The sequence below is a fragment of the Falco naumanni genome, chromosome 5 (genome assembly GCF_017639655.2).
Source record: "Falco naumanni isolate bFalNau1 chromosome 5, bFalNau1.pat, whole genome shotgun sequence".
NCBI lineage: Eukaryota > Metazoa > Chordata > Aves > Falconiformes > Falconidae > Falco > Falco naumanni.
The window spans coordinates 77,513,374-77,535,093 of NC_054058.1; the positions used below are offsets into that span (position 1 = coordinate 77,513,374).

Consider the following 21,720-nt stretch of genomic DNA (forward strand, 5'->3'; position numbering starts at 1 on the left):
ACAGCTCTCCAAGAAACAGTATCTAATATTAATACTACAATAATCATCTTCCAGATATTGATAACATTTCTTTTTGATGAAGTAAAACGAGCAACCAAACAAGACCAAACAGGAAAACATGTGGAGAATATTAGTAGGGTAGTATCACTGTCTTTGCCCAGTCTAAAAACGTGGGAGATTAGCCAGTATGAATATGTGCATGTTAGCAACTGAAGGTAGATCTTCAGACTGCAGTCTGTGTGGCTCATGGAGCACTTGGTGTTACTTGTAGTAAGGTAGCTGCTCAGGGAGGGTCACTTTGCTCTCAAGGAACTGAAATAGTTCTGCCAACCCTCAGGAACCTGTCCGTATTTGGCTGTTTTCCTGATGTCCCAAAACACCCAGCAGGACACTGCATATGAATCTCAGCTTTCCCTGAAAAACAGCACTTTTCTAACCTGCATGGTTGAGGAGAGAGAAAAGCTTGAAGGTGTGACTCAAGCACATTGTGAAGACTAACAGATCACAGATAAATAAGACTTAAATATATATATATTTCTCAAAGCCAGTCTTATGGTTGCTTTGTCTTAGACTTAGCATTTGTCAATGTGTGGGGTTGGTAATTCTGATAAATAATGTATTAAATTGCTTCAGGCATGTTTTGTTCTCCGAAGTAAGGAGGTAGGCAAGGACTTGTGAATATGGAAGGAGAGCTTTTGTAAAATCAGTTGGAAGAAGAAGTTGCCATTGAGATGCAGTACCAAAAACTTCAGTTGAAAATAAAGAGCAAGAAATAAGAATTTGTGATTTAGAAAGTCAAATCCTGAATAACCAGCCAATGAAATCTTTAGAGATAATATAAAAATGGCAACTCTTTTCTTTCTACATCTCTAAATGTTACAAATAATTTCATTGATTTTATGAATGGTTTCCATTAATGAACTGTGGCTTGTTGAGGGAACTGGATTCATCAGGTACTCTCCACAAGAGATTATATTCAAAGTTCAGCTCCACTTAAGGAAATGTATCCCCCAAAGTGCGTCTCAGCCCATTTGCATAGGTGATTTTTATTGATGATGTTTTCCAGAATCTGTAAGGACATTGATAAAAACTCGGTCCTTCAGTGGGTCTTGCTTCCACTGACATAAATCAGTAACAGCTCAGCTGAACTCAGTCCTACCAGTGTCAGTGTGACCTGTTCAGACTAGCTCCTACAGGCAGTTCCCACCTCACAGTCTCCCATATCCCAGCCTGTACCTCACCCACCTGCAGAGCATCCCCAAGGCCTTTTTATCCATAAATGCCAGAGTAATCCCAACCAGATCAGTGATCCATGGACCTGATGTATCTGGGGTATGGGAGCATGGGAACTCCCATGCAGCTGTGGAGAGGCTCCAGGGAAGTGCCTCAGTTCTGCCTCTTACTGGTGAGGCCCTGTGCTCAGAAGAGGCCTTCCCAGAGGTGAACTCTCTCACCACAGCCTCGTACAGCTGGTTACATGAACAACAGCTGCCATGTTCCCTCCTTCTCCTCCCCACAATGCAGACTGCAAGAGAAAGAACTGGGGGTGTCTGATGGAGTCATGCCACTCTAAGCATTCCAGGAAATGCTCCAAGGACAGGTGCCTCGTGGGGTAGGATGTGAGAAGAAGAGAGACCATGGGACTCCATGCTTTGTCTTGTGGACTCATCTACTGCTACTGGTTTTGCTTCTCATATAGCAAAGGCACTGGGATCCTAAGTCTTCTCTGATCATATAGGGAACAGTTATTTAAGAGGCCAGTAACAGGAGCAATGTCTATCACACAAAGGCCATATGTGGGCTATCACTAAAATGCTCCAGAATTTTTCTAGGGATGTAAGGAAAGAAGATTTTTTGCTAGTTTGGGAAAAAATGTCACTAAGGCTTCTTCTAATGTCATTGGAAAGCATTGGAGCTGAACTCTTCCACTCCAGATTAAAAGGCCTGCTGCCGTTGGAGGAATGGCAATTAGAATGCCTCTGTGGTAGCTGATGCGGGCCATCAGTCAGTCACCAGCTACATGAGGAGGGGCAAAGAGAGATGGTTCTGTCCCACACCACATAGGTGTTGCAAAGCAGAAGCTTGCCCTTTGGCATTACATTCCCAAGCTCCAGGCTGAGGCTGAGCATCCAAGCAGAAGCATGTTGCAGCCCTAATGGCCTCAGACTAGTTCCTGTAGCAGTCTTTTACCTTGCAGCTGCCCAGTAAAAATAAAAGCTTCATGGAGTTTTGGCTACAGTAATAGCTGGTATATGAACAGCCTGGTCAAGCTGTGTGAGAAGTATCTGCGTCCCTCTTCACACACAGTGTGTAGGGAGTTTGACTGAACACAGCCGCCTTTCTTGGCAAGTGTTTTGGACAAGCCAGCGAAGCTCCCCTAAGCAATGGTCAGCCCTGCCATGGTCTCACATTGAGGTAAATTGCCAGTTCAGGGATGTGAGGTTACCAAGATGTTGTTTCAGGCCATGCCCTACAAGCTGTCCTGATTTATGTTTTCTAGACATTCTTTATGAGATAAATTTGTTAAAATATTATGTTATTATTTGTTAAAATAACAAACCCCAGAAGCTAAATGAGAAAGGAAGCAAAGATTTTGGTTTGGGAAGTCCAGAGGTCTGACCGAGAAGCAAGGAGCTCATGCAAAGCTGTTGGATGCCACAGCAGTCCATGCTGCTTCCAGGCAGTTTTGAACCATAGGGTGCTTTTGTGGGCCTGCATCTCCTGCAAGGACTGGAGGTTGCTCTTCCATGCTCAAAGCAGAAGACACAACAGCACAACCCCCAAAGTTATTGCTGACTCACACTACCCATGAGCCAGGCGTGCACAGAGCTATCCTAGAAAGAATAAGAAGGGAAATGGAAGAAATGGGCACTGCAGATGGTGTAATTCACAAAAAAAGATTGCTTCTTTAACATCCAGGTCAGTGTGATTCAAGGTGCTTTTTGATGTGATTAGTGCACAGAGGCAGCAATTAGTAGAGGGGGTGAAATGAAGTAACAGAAACATGTTCCATTTCTTTGCTTCTGTATAAAGGCATCTATGAAGGCAAATGATGCAGTAACAATGCTACTTTAACAACAGCCACTGTAGATGACAGCAGTATAGTACTGAATTAGATAAAAGACTGATTCTTCTGCCATTAGCACTGGATTTACTACTGTGCAATGCCACCATTCATAAGCAAGAAGAGAATCGGGCTGTTTTGTGCATTAATAATGGCAGCTTTTGGCACAAGCTGTGTGCTTCTGCTAGCCTAAGATTCCCAGAAGTAATTCTACATTCATTTTCATCTTGCAGGAAGAAGAACCCGGTTGCTTAAGGGCTTACCTGCAACAAGCACCGTCGAAGAAAATGCAGCAGCTGGTGTTTCAGTTTACACCTTTAATGTAACTGTTTCTCCATTGTCTTCTGAAGGCGTTGCAATACTTCCTACCATAGTAAATTCAAATCCACTTACAGAGGCTTTTGATATTGAATCAAAAGGAGGTCTTGAATACAGGGTGAGTTTTACCTTTAGCTTGAACAATGTTTGGTCATGTAGGCTGATGTTTCCTGGATTACTAAGCACCGAGAGCACAGTGCCTTATGATTTAATCAGAAAAGAGTTGCAAATGCAGACTGTGGTAGTATTTGGACATGCTGTAATGGATATGACAAATGAATAGCAATAGTGTAATTTTTAATTGCATCTAGACAAAACCCACATATCACAATAATTCCATTGATTCCATGATAGAAAAAACGTGATTTTTGGAAAATAAGAGGTGGAGAAGGACATATAGGACCTACTTCTCTTTTGAGGATTTGTCCATAGTTTTTCAATTTATATAAAGTCACCATGAATTTAAAATGCTTTAGTTAAACTACATGCAGCTTCTGTTGGGTCACTCTCACCTAGAATTAAAATGAATTTGACTCGCTTCCAAAATAAAGTAAGCTGAGTCAGGTCAAAATCATATTTAATTCTGAATGAAGGCTGTGACACATGAGGAAGTTATCTTGAGGTAAGAAGTTACCACACTTCCACCCATCTGTGATCTCTCTCTATTTATTGCATGCTCTTGTCCTATGGCAAATGCAAAGCAATTCCTTTTACTTCAGGCTAATTTTCATTTCTGGATAAATTAGCAAGTATTAGCTCACATTTGTCACTAGCAATGAGTATTCAGGCACATGATAACTTGTTATACCATTGTAACTTGCTTGCGTGTTTGAGCCTGAACAGTGACAGTGTCTTTAAAAGATACAGACAGGCAATGAGCAGAGTCTTAAACAGTTAATTTGAATACATTTTTCTGGGTGTTTCCAAGAAATTTCAGGTTTTCACAGAACTGATACAAGGGCTCTTTTCTTGTTGTCTTTGCTGGTGTTTCTGGGGATGAAATTTGGGAAAAGTAAGACTGTGACCACAGGTAATTGCAGCTCACTGGTTCAACCTGCCTTCAAGGAGCTGCTGCTGTTCCACTGCTCCCTCCCAGCACAGTACAAAGCTCGGTTGTGCCAGCTCTGCTGGTTCTTTACCTGCTCCCCAGCCAGATCAGTGAAATGGTTAAAAAAAACTCTCAGAAAAGCCTTCTTTCACATGTGAAGCATAGGATGTGGCTGCACAAACAGCTGAACTGGGTCAGCTGAGGGGATGTAACAGGCAGAAGGAAATGGATACATACCTTTAGATGGCTTTGCTGACAGAGAATTTGTAATGTGGGACTCCCTTCCTAGGCTGTATTTTGGCATTTTGAATCAAAGCTATCCATTCTGCTGCAAAACATAGTCCTTTCTTATACCTGTTTGCTCCTGTCCCATGCCTTCTCTATGCTGTGCAGCACAAGCAGTTTATGTTGCTGCTTGTTGAGTGGGACTGAGAAATTAATCTGGAGGGAAAATAAGTCTGCAAATAGATAAAAGGTCTCTTCTTGATTTTTTTTAATGGCAGGCATGATAGAGAAATTCTTGTTCAAGCACAGTGCAGAGTGTGACACAATAATGGAAATGAATGGCCAAGAAAGTGTAGGCTGGAGACTGCTTCTTCCAAAGCACCAATTTATATTAATTTCATACCACAGCCCCATTACCAGAATGGCCTGTGAGCCCTTGTATGCCTTGCTTACACTGTAGCTGTTTACAGGGGGTTTAATCTCACTTGAGGAACTAGAACAAAGAAGTTGGGCCAGTGAATATCAGTCATAAGAAAATAATAAAGAAAGCTACATACAAATTCTGCAAATTAGCAGCTGAGTGCTAATTACAACTCATAAGACAAGGATAAATACACAAGTATTCTTGGTTCATTTATGTGATGAGGATTGCTACTTCTGATTATTTATTCTGTGTTGTGGCAGATCTGTACAACATTCTGCAAAAGTGATGTGATCCAAAATGAGATACTTCAGCTCTACCTACTGCCATTAAATCTTTGCTAAGATATAGAAAAAGACAGTATTTCATGTATGAATTATGAGGTTTGCAGATGAGCTAAGTACCTGTTAGCACAGGCTCTTCTGTATTTATGAAGCACATTTACTCCTGTTGCAGCAAGCCAAGGCAATATCACAATTTCTGATATATTTTGAGATTCTCAGAACGTCACAGTTTCTGAGATCTGAGCCCTGCCCATTCCTCCTCACTTTACTCTTGTTTGAAGAATCCCGTGGGCAGAAGATATATTGAATGCATGAAAACATACTGCTGCCTGCGTCTGCCTTGATGCTGTTAGTGTTGCTCTCTCTGCATCGTGGGAGTGAAGGGGGGAGCAGGGAGCAGTGAAATTCTCAGGTGGAATGAGGGGTAGACAGTTATGGGGTGACTCTAGATCCCCTTTCATGAAGTGTGCAGCTGCTTCAAGTGTGTACAGTGTTGCCATTATCAGTAGGCATTGCTCCTACCTGGAGGAGAGGTGAACTGTGGTTCACAGCCTATGCCAGTGGCAAGCTGTTCTCAAAAGCAATCTAGAACGAGGCCATCTAGATTCACATCTTCACTTGCAAGGTCTCTGTAAAGGAGGATAGAAGATGCATAATGAGGCAGTCTGGATGTAGTTACACCACCAATAAAAGTATTTGGCTGTGAACTGGAGGGGTAATCCCCAGAGCACATAATTTCTGCTTAGAATTGGACAGTTTCTCATTTTGAATTAATTGCATCTGTTTACTGTATTTAGTTCTCCAGCAAACATTTATTTTGGAGATCAACCTTCCCACTGGTGTTACAAGCTTTTGTAGAATGTTTTTTTCTGAGTTAGCATCACTTTTATGGGAAACTGCTATTTGTGCAATATAGGAGAGAAGGAGACCATCCAGGACACAGGTTTTTTCTCCTGTACTATAACAGAAAGATCCATGAGGTTCCAGAGAGCACCTGTTTTACATACCAGAAGGCATAAAATGTTTGTGTTCCTGTTCACTCTCCTCCAACTGTCTTTATTAATTGGCTCTGTTTTGACTTCTGACTCCTAATTGTGCTGAAATCATTTTTGTCCTCTGGCCATGGCATCTCATCTAAAATCAAGGATTTGTTTCGTTGTTCTCCTGCATCATCTCCAGGCTCCTCCATTCTGCAGTACTGTGAATACACTGACACACTCCTTGTCACACATACTTCTGAGCCTCAACTCTTCTCCATTTCCACAGCACCCTGCTACTGTGTTCAAGCTTCACAGTTTTTTAGCTATACAGCAAATTTGACAGTCACATTTTCCTTTCTTGTCCAAGAAAGGGAAGTTCTTGTTTCTTTATTAGCTTCAGCAGTGAAGATTGAGGCACGCAACTTTCAGCATCCTGCTGTTGCTTGGGACTCATCCTAATTCCAAAAGGAATGTATTTAATGTTTTTTCATGGAGTGTCAGTCTTGTGCTTGTACATATTCTGTCTTGAGGCAATATGCAAAGCTGGAAGCATTAAAAAAACAAACAAAGCAAATATTTGCCTTATCAATCTTGTAAAACTTAAGGCTTAAGTTGTTTTTCAATGAGTTTGGCATTTTCACCAAACAGTTATGGTCCCTCTCTCGTACAGTGTGCTTTTGCAGCTCCCTTCGTCCTGTGGTTTCCTGCAAGTCTTCTCCCAGACACACCTTATACAAGGCAGGGGCTGCTACCTGCTAGACTATACTGTTTCCTGCCCCCCGCTCTCCCCTTATTGCAAGTAAAAGGTCTTCCCTTTCATGCTCCTGACTCACAGAAATAGTGAAGCTGCCCTTGTGTCCTGAAGGGCTTCCTCCCAGTTTTCAGTCTCGTCACACCTCAACTGCTTCTGGAGCTTGGTGTGGAAAGGTGAAGACTTGGCACAGAGAAGTACTTGCGAAGCGTAGTCCTGACCTGGAAGGCAAAGTATTGCCTGTGAGGCAGGACAGCTCCTTCCAGGCTTTCTCCTCCTCAAACTGGCCTTCACACAGGAGGTCCTTGAGTTGCTCTATGAAGCCACAACATTTTGGGCTTTCCACTCTGTTTTTCTCACATTTCTGCCACTGGCAAGAAATGTGCCAGCAAGTAGAAGGTGACCTAAATTACCATTTACTGATGGAAAGTGTCACTTTACTTGATTTCATTCATATAGACTGTAACTTACATCTTTTGCATCATGTGCTAATGGTATTTTTTTTTTCTTTTCAGGTTGTTACCACTGGAAACCCTGTTCTAGATTATGAAACTATGCCAAAGAGGTTTGATTTAGAAATTTTTGTTGAAGACACATCTGGAAGAACTGACCTTAACATACTCACTGTCCAAGTAATAGATAAAAATGAGCGTCCTGTGTTTCGAGGAAATATGGCAATTCAAAGTAAGATAATGGTAGTATTTGAAAAGAACAATATTTGAAAAGATGACATCAGATTAAAAACCTATGTAGCTGCATACAGTGAATGTAGTTAAAGTGGTCTGAGCATTTTCCTTTAGAAAAACAAGGGAGGAAGGGTACACTGTTTTTATCAGAGCTTTATTTTACACAAATATTTGGTATACTTCATCTCTGGAAGAAGTGCCCTTTTAGTTTTCTTGAAGTTTTGACCAAAAATGATTTGACCATTTTGAAGCACCTGAAGAATTAAAAGAAAAAAAAAGACATTTTTTGTACGATTAAGTATACATGTTCTTTTTTTTTGTAAGATGAATACCTACCTAGCTGTATGTATTAGAAACTTGATGTTTGGTGGGGATATAACTGTTGAGTATGTTTCAGTAGTTTGTTGAAAATGGTACTGATTTGGAAAAGCAAGACACATTTAAATAAGTGTATGTTGTGTACATGCAAGAATTTCTGAGGGAAAACAGTAAAAACACTGCTCTGCCAATGTTTTACATCTGCATTTTTCATTTGCATCTGCACATGAGAAATTAAGCGGAAAATCAGTTTGAAGAGTGTGATCTCAGAGATTATGATCTATGGTGATGCAAATGTAGAATCAAAGAGTTCTGTCTCCTGCGTGGGGCAGATGGTGTTAACCAGGTTTACTTTCAGACCACAGGCAAAGGTGCATTGGGGAGGAGCATGCAGTAGCCTTAGGAATGAGGCTGGAGAGTCTGGACACCAGCTGTTGTCAGTGCAGGATTTGCATGCCGTGCAGTGCTTAATACAAGGGACAACACCATCAATAGGATAGGAAATAATTGTCTTACTCTCTGAGCAATCTCGGTTTTTTCATTTACTAATGAGAGGGACCTGGAAAAGTTGTACCATGAGGTGACAGAGTATAGTGATGTATTTATTATGTATTCACACACAGACAGAACAGTTCAGGCAGTGAGTAAAAAATATGTTCCTATTATTTCACGAGGTACTGAGAGCCTGTTTGAAGTCTTGATATTCTAACAGCACTGTACTGAAGAGCATTCAATAATTCAATATTCTTTTTAAAAAAAAATCTGAAAATATCAAACTGTGATCTGTTCATGGGAGGTGTTCGGAGCTGGCTGCTGACCCCCCCTCCAGGTCTGGACTAGCAGCTGGAATTATGTAGGCTGGATTCGCAGCCCTTGGTGTGGTCAGCAGGACTGCAGTCTTGATTTTTGTGTGCGGCTGCAGAGGGCACGGCTTGTCTGCCTGGACGGTTTCGGACCAGGCCCACTCAAATTCAGCCTGCTTCACTAATGCCTCCTAAGCACGTTGACACTCCTGCTTCCATACACTACTTAGTTTGTAAAGCAAATTAGCTTCCCTGAGGGAAGAGGCTGTGTCATCTTCTCACTATAGCTGGTGTCTTGCATATCATGGGTGCTGCTGGAATCTAATAATAATTAAATGTGACACTTCAGGGGATCGGCACAGCATGAAACACACTTTACGTGGGAGCTTGTTACAAATAAGTGCATCAGCTTAACTCTCAGCTAGAGCTGCCATTAATTGGCAAGCACAGATGTCTGATCTGTCTAACTGTGTGGCTTTAGTTAACAGTACCAGCCACAATTAGACACTAATTGTGCATTCACTGGTTATGAAAAAGCATCTCCCTCTCATTAAACTTTATATTAATATTGTTGTCCTCTGGCAACAACTCATTATGCTTCCCTGGGATTCCCACTGCTGTGATGAGAAGCAGCAGTCATCAGGGGTCACAGTGGAAATTAATAGTCCAGAAATAGCAGGTCCAGCAGACACAAAAGGGCATAAAGCAAATAACGTGATCTAAAGATATGTTGTTCTGTGTCCTGGTTTCAGCTGGTATAGAGTTAATTTTCTTCCTAGTAGCTGGTACAGTGCTGTGCCTTGGATTTAGCATGAGAATAATGGTAACATGCTGATGTTTTCGTTGTTGCTAAGTAGTGCTTAGCCTAAGTCGAGGATTTTGCATTTTCCCATGCTCTGCCAGTGAGGAGGAAGGAGGTGCTCAAGAAGCTGGGAAGGAGCAGAGCCAGGACAACTGACCCAAAGTAGCCAAAGGGATATTCCATACCACAGAACACCATGCGCAGTATATAAACTGGGGGGAGCTGGCCAGGGGTGCTGATTGCTGCTGGGGGACTGGCTGGGCATCAGTCAGTGCGTAGTGAGCAGTTGTACTGTGTATCACTTGGGTTTTGGGGTGGGTTATTTCTCTCTCTCTTTTTGCTGACTCCCTTTTGATTACAATTATTTTTTATTATTAATATAATTACATTTCATTTTATTTCAATTATTAAACTGTTTTTAGCTCAACCCATGGGTTTTACATGCTTTCTCATTCTCCTCCTCATCTCACCACTGGTGGGGGGTGGGTGGGGAGGGAAATAAGTGAGCAACTGTGTGGCACTTAGTTGCCGGTTGGGGTTAAACCATGACATTCTATTAATTGCTCTACCTAAGGAGAGATAAGCCTATTGCCAGTGGCCCAGTACAGGATAGCCCAAATGTGAGAATTACTGGCATGGGAAGAAATACACTTTGCACTGAATTAGCACCCTTAATAAGGCAAGAATTTAAGTCAGAGCAGACCTTTCATTATTCATTTAACTCGCAGGTGTAAAGGAAAAGCAGAAATGAAGAGTAAAGTCTCTGAGCTCTCCTGGCAGGGTGCAGGGGGTGAACAGGGAGGGGATGGTGATGAGGACCCAGTACAGGACTATGTTCTTCCAATCAGCATAGTAAAGTGGGTTGTGGTTTAAACCCAGCTGGCAACTAAGCCCCATGCAGCCACTCACTCACTCCCCTCCAGGTGTGATGGGGGAATCAGAAGACTAAAAGTGAGAAAACTCATGGGTTGAGATAAAGACAATTTAATAATTAAAGCAAAAGCTGCACACACAAGCAAAGCAAAACAAGGAATTCATTCACCACTTCCCATGGGCAGGCAGGTTCAGCCATCTCCAGACAAGCAGGGCTTCATTATGCATAACAGAGACTTGGGCAGACAAGCCGTGACCCCAAACGTACCCCCCTTGCTCCTTCTTCCCCCAGGTTTGTATGCTGGGCACAATGTCATATGGTCTGAGCTATCCTTTGGTCAGTTGGGGTCAGCTGTCCTGGCTGTGTCCCCTCCAACTCCTTGTGCCCCTCCAGCGCACTCGCTGGTGAGGTGAGGGGCAGAAAAGCCCTTGGCTCTGTGCAAGTGCTGCTCAGTGGAAAGAAAACATCTCAGCTTTATCAACATTGTTTCCAGCACAAATCCAAAGCACAGCCCCATACTAGTAGCTACTATGGAGAAAATTAACTCTATCCCAGCCAAAACCAGCACATAAAGACACAGATGTAGCCCAAATGCATCATTTCATTCCATACCCTGTGAGCAGCTCAAAATAGGCTGTATGTAAAGATCAGTCTTTCTCCTGAAGGCACAATTAATATTGCAACTCATGGGCACAGTTAATATTGCAACTCATGGTGATGTTTGCCTGTTTACAGACCTGCAATTGGTTTCTTTTTATCTTGTATTTGTGCTCTTTGTGATGATTTTGGAATTGTGAAGTGAGAAGATGCAATAAGCAATAATTCATCTGGACAGCTTCAGGGTATCAGTACGTTTACTGCTGTGTCCTTTATTCTTACCCAATTAACACCGAGTACTCTTCTATCCATGCAGCTGTAATGATCTATGTCTTGGAAGGAACACCTCCAGAACACATTTACCAAGTTGATGCAGCTGATCCTGAAAATGCTGATCTCAAAGTAAGTTGTATTAAAGAAAAAAAAACCCCAGAGATGATAGAATCCACTGTATCTGAAATGCTAATTGCCAGCATCTTTCAACAACTTCCTTCCTTATCAGGAACACAGGAAAAGGTTTAGTCAGGAAAAAAGAACAATTTTCAATAATAAACTAAGTAAACCCAGCCTCAGTGTTTGGACACAAATTGTTTTTTGAGTTCTTAGCCCTCCAAAATTAAGGGATATTTAAGGCAGAGTTTGATATAGTTAATCAGAGATACAGTAGAAATTGTCTTTTTTTTTTTTTTTGTAACATAGCTTGCAAAACATTTCTTGTAATTGAGAGTGACTAAAAGTAAATTAAAAATTTTAACCTTCTGTATCAAAATATAAATTCTTTTAAATGAGACAGTAAGGAAGTCACTTACAAGGCAACTGAATCTCAGCTTTTTGACAATCCCAGGGCAAATGTTAAGAAAATGTTAGCTGATCTAAAAATACTCTTGGTATCAGAAAAAATTTCTGGAAAGTGATAAGTAACTGCACTTACCTAAGAATTGTGTTGTGGCTTTGCTTTATTGGCTTTGGCTTTGTAAAAGACAGCACATTCAAGAAATGGAGTTGAAGATGCCTGAGTAGTGTAGCATTATTCAAGAGAGCAATTAACTTGAACTTCATCCTCAGGCTTTGCCCAGTTAAACCATCGACCTGAGATGGTGAGGAAGGAAGCAGAGGCCTGGGGGTTTAGCTCTGATTTGTTTCTGAAAGCAATGGCAGGGAGTTCCATGCGCCTTCTAACCCCTGATGAATCTCAGGCATGATAAGAAGCTGCAAATATAGAAATGCTGGGCAACAGGTAAAATAATAATCCAGAGAGGGAGTTTAAAAAGTTCAACTGGCAAAAAATTGTTAAAAGAATTGTGATCACCTAGCCACTTTTTTAAAGCAATTTCAATTAAATCTATCATTGCAGGAGGCAAGTTGTTTCACTCAACTCTCTGTACCTCCTGTTTTTTTCCCAAAAGGTAACACTAGAGCAGTTGCATCCCCTGGACAGATCTGCTCTATGGATTTTGCAGATTACTTGTATGGTGCATGACCCTCTGATGTTGCATACTTCAGACTTTATGGGTAGTATTAGCATCTGCACTAGCAAAGGAAATATCCTTGAGGGCTTATTGGTGATGGCTTGGCATGTGGAAGATAGCAGGGGAGGACATGGTGGGTATGTAGTAGCTACCTCATGGCCACAGGGAGGAGGGTGCTGGCTTCCACCCTACCGTGTACAGTGTTGGGGTACTCTAGTCCTTCCCACATCTGCGCACTGCTGTTGTACCCGTTTGTGTTGTGTACTGTCCAAAGCAGCTGCTGCTGCATGCTGCTGATGGGCAGCCGTGTTAACACTGGGCTGTTGTGAACATGCTTCACTCTCACAACCCTCATGTACTCTGTGAAAGTCCACTCTCTCCTTCTTGCCCTCTCCCATCATCCAGACCCGCAAACTTCATTGCCTCCTCCATAGCTCTTATGTCCCCCAAATCCAGCCTCACTGATTCTTCTCTCTCTTCTTTGTGGATGTACTCTGCTGACACCATAAAGCTGATTTTTGCCTATGGCGCTGTGGCTCTGCTGGCTGGCCTTTATGTTAAATTCTCATTGCAGACCTGGAGCTCACAGAGGTATAGCGTGGGCTTTAATGCAGCTCAGTTGCTGACTCTCCGCTCGCTGGCAGGCAAAGCACTTACAACCAAGTTTGAGCTGCTTCAGCTCAGATGATCAGGGCTTGTGCTGGCATCTGTATGTCAGCGTGTTTCATTACACAAAGTTTGAGGCAAATGCTGTACTATAACTTGGCCTGTTCTACAAGGCAAAGAGTGAATGGAGGGATATTTAAAGTTACAAAGACTAACTCCTTGCTTTCTTCATTTCAGTATTCACTGCTCCCTGCATCAGTGCCATTCTTGGTCTTGGAAAGTGGAGCCATTTTTTCCACAAAAAAATTTGATTATGAGAAAGATCCACATTGGTGAGAGTGTATTTTATTCATGCGGTCTGTTAGCTTACAGTAGGCAGAGAAATGTTTTCCTGTATAGCCACAGAATGATTTGTGTTTTGTTTTCTTATTTAACAGTTACCTTTTAAATATAACAGCAACAGATCCAGATGGACTCAACACGACTAAAACAGTGAACATAAATATAATTAATATCAATGATGAAAGACCTTATTTTACCACGTGAGTGAAAAACTTCCATTGTACTTGAAACGTAGATGTTTTCCCAGTTTACTGCTTTGGCACCAACATAAGGGCAAGTAAATATAACAACAAAATACTACTGAAAACAGTATTTTAATTTTGTTATGATTCCTGTTCTTGTACTGGAAAGCTTTGCCCTCATTTCCCTCTTTTATTCTTTTTTATATTCTTAATAGTTTCAAGTTTTCCAGGCTCTGCGTTCATACTAAGAACAGCCAAACTAGCTTGTTGTACTTGTTAGCATTTAGAGAGGTTAAAGCTATGCAAAGACCTTTGGACAAGTTCAGACAAAGAGATGAATGTTACCCTGTGTGAATACAATCATGTAGAATTTACCTCTCATGCAGATGTGCATTTCACCATAATAGTGTTTATTCATGCAGAAATGTCTAGACATAAAAAGGTCTCACTTTTGATCTGCCTTCCTCTTCTTCCCAGACACACTTGTAAACGATTCTGGTGATCTTTGAAACACCGTTGTCTCTTTCTGTGTCATAAGCAGGGAATTGTGTCATAATACACAGAAATAGATTTTGAAGATTAATGGGGGTTTAGTTGGAATCAGGAATATTGTTGAAAATTTGGAAAAAAGGGAAAGAATATACATGATTACAGAATATACACCAGCAGGCTGTTGTGAAAAGCATGATGGGTGATTGTTTCTGAAGCAGGAGCTTGACAGTTATTACAGTCGATCAAATTCTGATTATTTATCTCTGTCACTTGCATGAGGCTCTGAAGGGATTCAAGACACTTTCTTTGTGTCTTCTGATCCTGAGTCTCTATAAGGTTCCTGCTGAGAATATTTATCATGTCTGCTCTCCTGCCATCTACGCAGAGGAGAAGACAGTGTAGCACCTGGGTCATGCCAAGAGGTTTTCAGCCACTTGTTTGGAGCAATCTTCTGGGTGTTTTGTGGAGGCAGAACAATGCATGGTTCCTGGGCTGAGGCCAAGGATCTGGACCTTGCTAGGTAAAGTGGTGGAGAATCTGAAGAAACAGAAGAATAAAGTGTTAGAAACAGAGATGAATTGTTTTTGTTGTTGTTACTTAATTAATACTTTAACCTCATGTCTGCAATAATCAATAAGGTTAACAGCTTTCTCCACGTTTCTGTACTACTACAAGCAGGAAGAATCCTCCTCCCAGTGTCAACATTTGCACATTGTGTTCTAGACTGATTATTTCCTCCAAATGTTGCTATTTCTATGTATTTATCCTTACGTCTGGAATGCTAAAGGAACTCTTTCAAACATTTATCTACTTGTTTGAATTAATGAAAGTTGCAGTGACTTGAGCATCCATAACACCTAAGGTCCAAGATTCAGTTATCATATGGCACAAATAAGTCCTGGTATTTGAATCTTCTCCCTTTTAGATTGACACTACAGACCAAAAAGAGAAGCTCAGTTTGTAAAGAACTTTAAGTTACAGTTCATGATCTGTCCTCAGTATGCACATGTATGGCCTCTCCCCTGCTAAAATGTGTGCTGCATGCTGGGGCTATGTACTTTCTGATGCTATAATAATTAGTGCTGGGATGGGAGCTGGGGAAACTTGATGAGTTAGCAAACCTTCTTTATTTTCTCCCGATCAAAGCTGTCAAGAACAGAGTTTCAAAGGGTCTTTTTAACTGTTCCCATAGTATATGCAAGCACATCTGGTTTTGGTGTTCACAACACTACATTGGCATTCAGCCTTTTGAATTTCTGGCTGTTAAAATCAATGAAGACTTGTGGAGTCAGGAAAACAAAGAGAAGACAAGAAAGCAAACACATGCTTCCTTTGCAACTACTTTGCACTGTTTAAAATGTCTGCTTGAACCATCCTGTAAAAAGCCACTGACAGGTGGCAGACAGATGGACAACAGGGCACAGCCCAGACATAGCTGCGTAGGAAGTGGCCCCCAACTCCTTCCCAGCTGTACTAGTACTTAGTGCTATGGGGTTGTATTCAATAAAGTCCAGCTTTGGCCCAAAAGATCTGGTGGGGACAGGACAATGGCCCATGCAGGGTGCAGGAGGGCTGGTAAGGCTGTGAAGGTGGAGCTGTGGTGAGTTTACTGTCCACGGAGAGGACAGAGTTGTGGTCCCTGTGGGCATAGGGAGTTCCGTACTTCAAGCCAAACCCAGTTAGATTTGTCCCTCCCATATTCCCCAATGATCAGAGAGTCATTCTGGGGTGGCATTTTTGGTAGCAGTGAAGGAGATCTGTTGCTATTTGTTTTGTTTCTGAGTGACTCCAAAAGCAACAGGAGAACAAGGAAGAGATCCAATGCCAAGAGTGAAGTGAGATAGAAACTTAGTAAAAAAAAATAAATACACTGATTCCACAGCTTTCACAAACTCCTTGTTTACTTCTGGCTGTAAGTTAGGTATATTTACTGGGAAAACCCTATGTGATTTCCCTCCTGTATGCTTGCCTCTTTTCATAGGATCTGAAAAAGCAGTTGAAGATACTATGTTTTCTTAACAATTTTTAAAATTGCAGGTGGAGACCCAGAGCCATGGGATCTTCTGTCTCTGCAGTTCTCTGCTCCAATTGCTAAGTGCCCTGTGATGTTGGTTTTCAGAGGACAATGGAGGGCTCATGCTTTCCTATAATGGGAACTATAGACTAGGCCATTAGCTTAGTGGTGGCATAGGAAGTTTAAAACGTGCAAAAAGGAGTCAATTTTGAAACATACTCCTAATGCTTTTCTGAACTCTTGAGCACCTTGAAATCCCTTTGATTTCCTGAAGCAGATGTTTGTATGTGTTTCAGCCTTCATAAAATCCTTGCACAATTATTGTGCTTGCCCATGCCTGCTTTTGCATGTGGTTTGCTTATACATTAAGTACCATAATTGCATACCTGAGTACCCATGTGAACATGCAACTGCAACCATTGTAAACAATCCTGCACAACTGCCTGCCAGACTCTATCTGAGATAGAAAATTCACTTAAGTCATGGGAAATTTGGAAGCAGTGACATACCAAACAGCAGTAAAGAACCGTTTTCTCTATGTAAAATGAATCAGACAGACAGATGTTGCTGGGAGTTTGGAACATGTTCATCTGTTGGGCACCCACAGAAGTGCTCCTCCCTGCCTCCACCTACTGCAGGGGCAACTCAGATTTTTAGTAATACTGTTGTCCCCAAAAGGCCTCCAGAATTCATTCCAAAAGATAATTAATTACATTACTGCATCTGGTTTTGTTTTCCTCTTGCAAAATGAAGGAAGTAAAGCAAGTGGCTTTACAAGCTGGTGGCTCTGTAGGGAGATGGACTGAATGACTTAACAGCCTCTTCCATCTTCAACTTCCATGGTTCCGTGAAAGTCAAATTGGGTCTGCTGTTAAAAAGTTTCAGGGGAAGGACACTTATTTGTGTGGCTATGTCATCCTTTATGACCACATACACCGCGGTTCAGCTATTGCTACACGTCCAGCTGGCAGAACCAGTGACTGGGACATTTACCCTGACTTGCAAATAGCCTTCTCTGAGCCAAGCATGGCTATGGCTCTGCTGCTACAATTGGCTGCTCAGCTAAGTCTGTAATCAGTTGCCCTTGCAAACACAGATGTGCGCTTTGCTGATTTTTATTTTATCTTGTAGAAAACAAAGAATCTACAGGATTCCAGAGGAGCAAAGCCCAGGTACTGTTGTTGCCAATATAACAGCTAAAGATCCTGATGATGAAGACTCTCCCAGCAGACTTTTCTACAGCATCCAGTCTTCTGACAGATATTTCTCCATAAATCCATGTAAGACAAACAAAAATGTGCATTCTGGCACCCAAAAAAAGAGGGTGGCTACTTTGGAGAAAACATTTTTGCCTTGGTTTTAATTTTACTTACTTTATTTTGTGGCTGCCCCTAGAAATAAGAAATGCTCAATACATTATTAGGGTCAAATTCTTTGGTCAGCTGACCAAGATTCAGTAAGACATCTTGAAGAAAGTAGACCAAAGGTGACTTCTTGACAAATATTGATTTGTGCCTGGAGGGTGAAGGTCCCTTCAGTGGTAGTAAGATTAGCTGTCTTCTTTTTAATCTCTGAGGACTGCAATGACCCTTCTGGGGCTCTTGAAACAGCTGCACATAAAGCATAATGTCCTCTGTCCTGCCTGAAACCTGCTCCAGCATTGAGATGCATAGCAAATCTGCACTTCAGCTTCATTGTTTGATTCATGATCCTCCTCAGGCAAGGCCATCCAAAAGAGTCCTCTTTCTCGTGCTGGTCCTGTCTCCTCATGCTCTCTGGGGGTGCATACACCAGTGCCCTGAGGTTTCTGCTCCAGGGCTGACATTCAGTGACTGCTTTGCTCCTTATCTGCTGTTGCTTTAGAACTGCTTATCACAGCTGTAAGAGATTCCACACAACACAGTGCTGTGGGGGATCAGGATGACCCTTAAATGCTTTGGATTCCCTATGCCCTTTGGCCATGTATTGCCACCCTCTCCCTCAATTACAGTCCAAAAGGCAGAGGACATACACACTGTTCCTTTACCTCCTTTGTGCTCTGGGAATAGTATTGTGCTGTGCCATTAAAATCTCTTTTTGAACAGAGGCTAGCAGAAGTGAAAAAAAAATATATGAAGTGAATGACTGACCAGAGTACTTGGTGGAATCTGTCACAGCTAAGAGCTGCTCTGTTGATGTGTGAGTAGATTTAGAGGTGCTGAAGGATGCTTGAACAGTAGAAAGTGAAGCGGCCTTACTAGCCTGGAGAGCAACGACAGCACAGGCATTAGCAGCTCATTCTCCTTGATGCTCTGAGTGCACTCAACTCTGATTTGCGCTAGCTCTTTGAGAACATAAGGGAGATCTAACTGCTTTCCAAGCCCTCTGCTGAGGCCACCTATGGCATATTTTTGAGCAATGGGTATCTATCCGTGGAAGTCTTACACAGACCTTTCAGAGCCATTTTGTATCATTTTAAAAAATGACTGAACTAGCCATGATTTGCACAGAATAGAAGACTTTTTATTCTGCTACCTGCCTGCCGAGCTACCTTGTCCTCTTGCATGTACAGCATGAATGTTTGTTATTTTCCCTCTTGGAGAACATCTAACTTCTGGCTGCTTTTTGCCCAGCAACAGGAACACTGCAGGTGACTGGGAGAATCAACCGAGATGCCATTCCTCTGCGGCTCCATCCTAACATCTCATTGATAGTCCGGGTGGAGGACAGTCCCAGCAGTGGTCACACCAGTGAAATTGAAATCACAGTCATTATTGAGGATATCAATGACAACCCACCAGAATGCAATCCTTCTACCTTCAGGTATTGAAGCTTTTCATTGCCTTAGTGCTGCCTTGTTGCCCCAGACCAGTGTGCTGTCTAGGGCCCATCAGTTAGGGTCCCCAGACCTACAGCAAGAGGTTTGAATGGACATTTATCATCAGATTTTAAAGTCTGGTGTTCACTCTAAGTGTCTTAGGGCATGAAACTCAATTTCCTGACTGGAAATTTGGACTAAAAATATCTGTGTATATTCAGCTTATTTATTTCTATTTCTTTCAGATATCTAAACCCTTAGGATGTGTTGTAGAGTCATTTTTCTGACCTATACAGGTCCAGGCTCCTCCTTTCTTACTTTATGTTAAACCATGGACAGTTATTCAACAAGGAAAGCTTGCCAGTCAGTTCTGGAATTTTATTTTAAACTTCCTGATCTTTTCTTCTGAATTTCTCTCTGGTGACCTGCATGGTTTTGTCTAATGCAATCTGTAAGGTCTTCAGAGTTCAGATCACCTCTTCTTATAAGTGTCCTCTGCACACAGTAACTTAGTCATGGACTTTGCTATGGCTATGAATGTTCTGAGACCTTTGTGATGATTGAGTAGTTTATATTTGCAGATGAGGGCATAACATTAACTCCGTTTTACAGATGAAGGGTGTCATAGAAAGACCGAAGTAAAAATTGTCCACCTGAAGTGTTTGATGTGCCTGAGCTGTGAGCTTTCAAGGTACACCACATTGCATAGTGCAGTTCTTCAGGTGTACTTATGGTAGTTTATGGTCCTGTAGGTAAAACCCCAGCATCTTGGGCCAAGAACTTATGCAATGAGGATTTCCCAGTTAGTATCTGTTTAAATTGCTTGCTCGCTATCTAAGAGAAATGTCTTGCACTTAAATCACATACTTTTACATACTAGCAGGAATTGAATCCAATTCTTCAGGGTGCTGCTTAGTTACAACATCCATGACAATAACACAACAGTCTGTTTGTTATCTAGTGAGCTTAAATTTTGATCTGAAGGAGGCAAAAATCTTCAGGGAAAAAATGTGATCAAATAAAGAACTAGTCTTACAGAGATTGCACAAGGGAACAAAATCAGGGCTTAGTGGTATTTCAGCTGGTTCTTCTTTTTTAATTTATTTAATTCTCTTGATTTAAAAAAATATAATTGACGCCCTCTGCCCCTAGTTCCATCACGTGCATCACAGGGACTGTCACTATCAGCAGCAGGGCCAGAAATGCTAGTTTCACAAAACAGCAGAATGGTCCAGCTATTAGTTAAGGGGAAAAGAATGAGCTTCTTAGCAGGAGGACTTCATAACATACTGAAGAAATGAGTGTTGTAAAGATATTTTAAAAAAATACTAGCTGTTAACTAAGCTAATCTTGAACATTAAGTTCTTGTGGCAGCTTCTGAAGTTTAGCTGAGTTTCAGGTTTATGGTTCAGATCTAGTTAAATATTTCTGCCCTGCCCATTGTACAGGGCTGTTGTCCACCACGGCTTATGGATCAGATTCTGCATTGCTTCATCAACTATTGCCTGTTTAGTTCTAGGATTTCACTTAGTAAATAAATGGAAGTCAATGTTTTGGCATGTGATATGTGAAAAGTTCAAGAGGAGAAATATAAGTTGCTCTGATGGGAAATGTGTTTGTTTTAAACAGGAAAGAGGCAAATGAAAATATGACTGCTGGGACATTTCTTCTTGATCTTAGGAATTACTGTAAAGATATTGATGTTGATCCATCAAACAATCAATTTAAATTCACTGGATTATCTGGTTTTGGAAGCAATAACTTCGCTCTGGAATCTACTGTGTCTGGAAGACTTGTGGTCAGTCATCTGTGGTTTTATGTTAGATTGTCCCGTGTCATAAGTCAACTTATGAAATATTGTAAGTTCTTTGAATTCATTGTCTGTACAAGACAAACGAAGAATTACTGTAGTTCATGTCACAGTGGGTATGATGTGATAATGACTGTTTTGACTGGATGTGAACTACATAGCCTTTGATAGGATGCTTTCTATGGATTGTACAGAATTTGATGAACAGAGAACTGTTTTCTCCAGTTTTAAATAAATGTGCTAGATGTGATTGAAAAAAAATACCCTTTTTTAGGGAGTGAGAAGTACCAGCTTTGATATAGATAAACAGAGAAATCTGATGCTATTTCATACCCATTTATTCATGCTAGACTGTGGAAGGTCCTTGCTATTCAGCACCAACAATTGAAATACTTGAGAAATCCCACACACAGTAACTACTTCTCAGCTTCGTTGGTCAGAATTGTAAAACAACTTTGATTGCTAAATTTTCACAAAAGTGTGGTGGGATTTGAACTTGTGTGATTCTGATTGTTAAACTATGGGTTCCTTATACTAGTAGCCGCAGGCATATTTGCATGGGCCAGAACCCCCACCAGTTGCTGGACATGTGCAATAGTGGTTGATTCTTTGCTTTGAAAAGAACTGTGGGCAACTACAGAATAAGGGAAACATAACAAAAAATAGGCATTCTGTCTAAAAGACAAGAGGGCTACAAGGGAAGTAAAATTTTTTTTTATGGCTTGCTTTAATGTTTGATCAGAGGTATATGTGTCAATGAGCACTGCCCACAGCTGCTTCATCTGCCAATTTCATTGCTGTACAGGATATGATTGTTGTTAGCCCTTCGATCACCAT

At 41.4% G+C, this 21,720-nt stretch overlaps 1 protein-coding gene across 1 annotated transcript in view; it reads left to right on the forward strand.

Moving 5' to 3' along the window:
- CDHR3 (cadherin related family member 3) overlaps positions 1 to 21,720 on the forward strand; it is a 66,366-nt gene that overhangs the window by 25,176 nt on the left and 19,470 nt on the right. The window contains exons 2-10 of the mRNA XM_040595276.1: positions 3,298 to 3,500; positions 7,607 to 7,775; positions 11,488 to 11,573; positions 13,484 to 13,578; positions 13,684 to 13,788; positions 14,648 to 14,782; positions 17,408 to 17,556; positions 18,889 to 19,078; positions 20,703 to 20,871. Coding sequence (XP_040451210.1) covers positions 7,646 to 7,775; positions 11,488 to 11,573; positions 13,484 to 13,578; positions 13,684 to 13,788; positions 14,648 to 14,782; positions 17,408 to 17,556; positions 18,889 to 19,078; positions 20,703 to 20,871 — 1,059 coding nt within the window. The 5' untranslated portion in view covers positions 3,298 to 3,500; positions 7,607 to 7,645. The remainder of the gene's footprint in view (positions 1 to 3,297; positions 3,501 to 7,606; positions 7,776 to 11,487; positions 11,574 to 13,483; positions 13,579 to 13,683; positions 13,789 to 14,647; positions 14,783 to 17,407; positions 17,557 to 18,888; positions 19,079 to 20,702; positions 20,872 to 21,720) is intronic.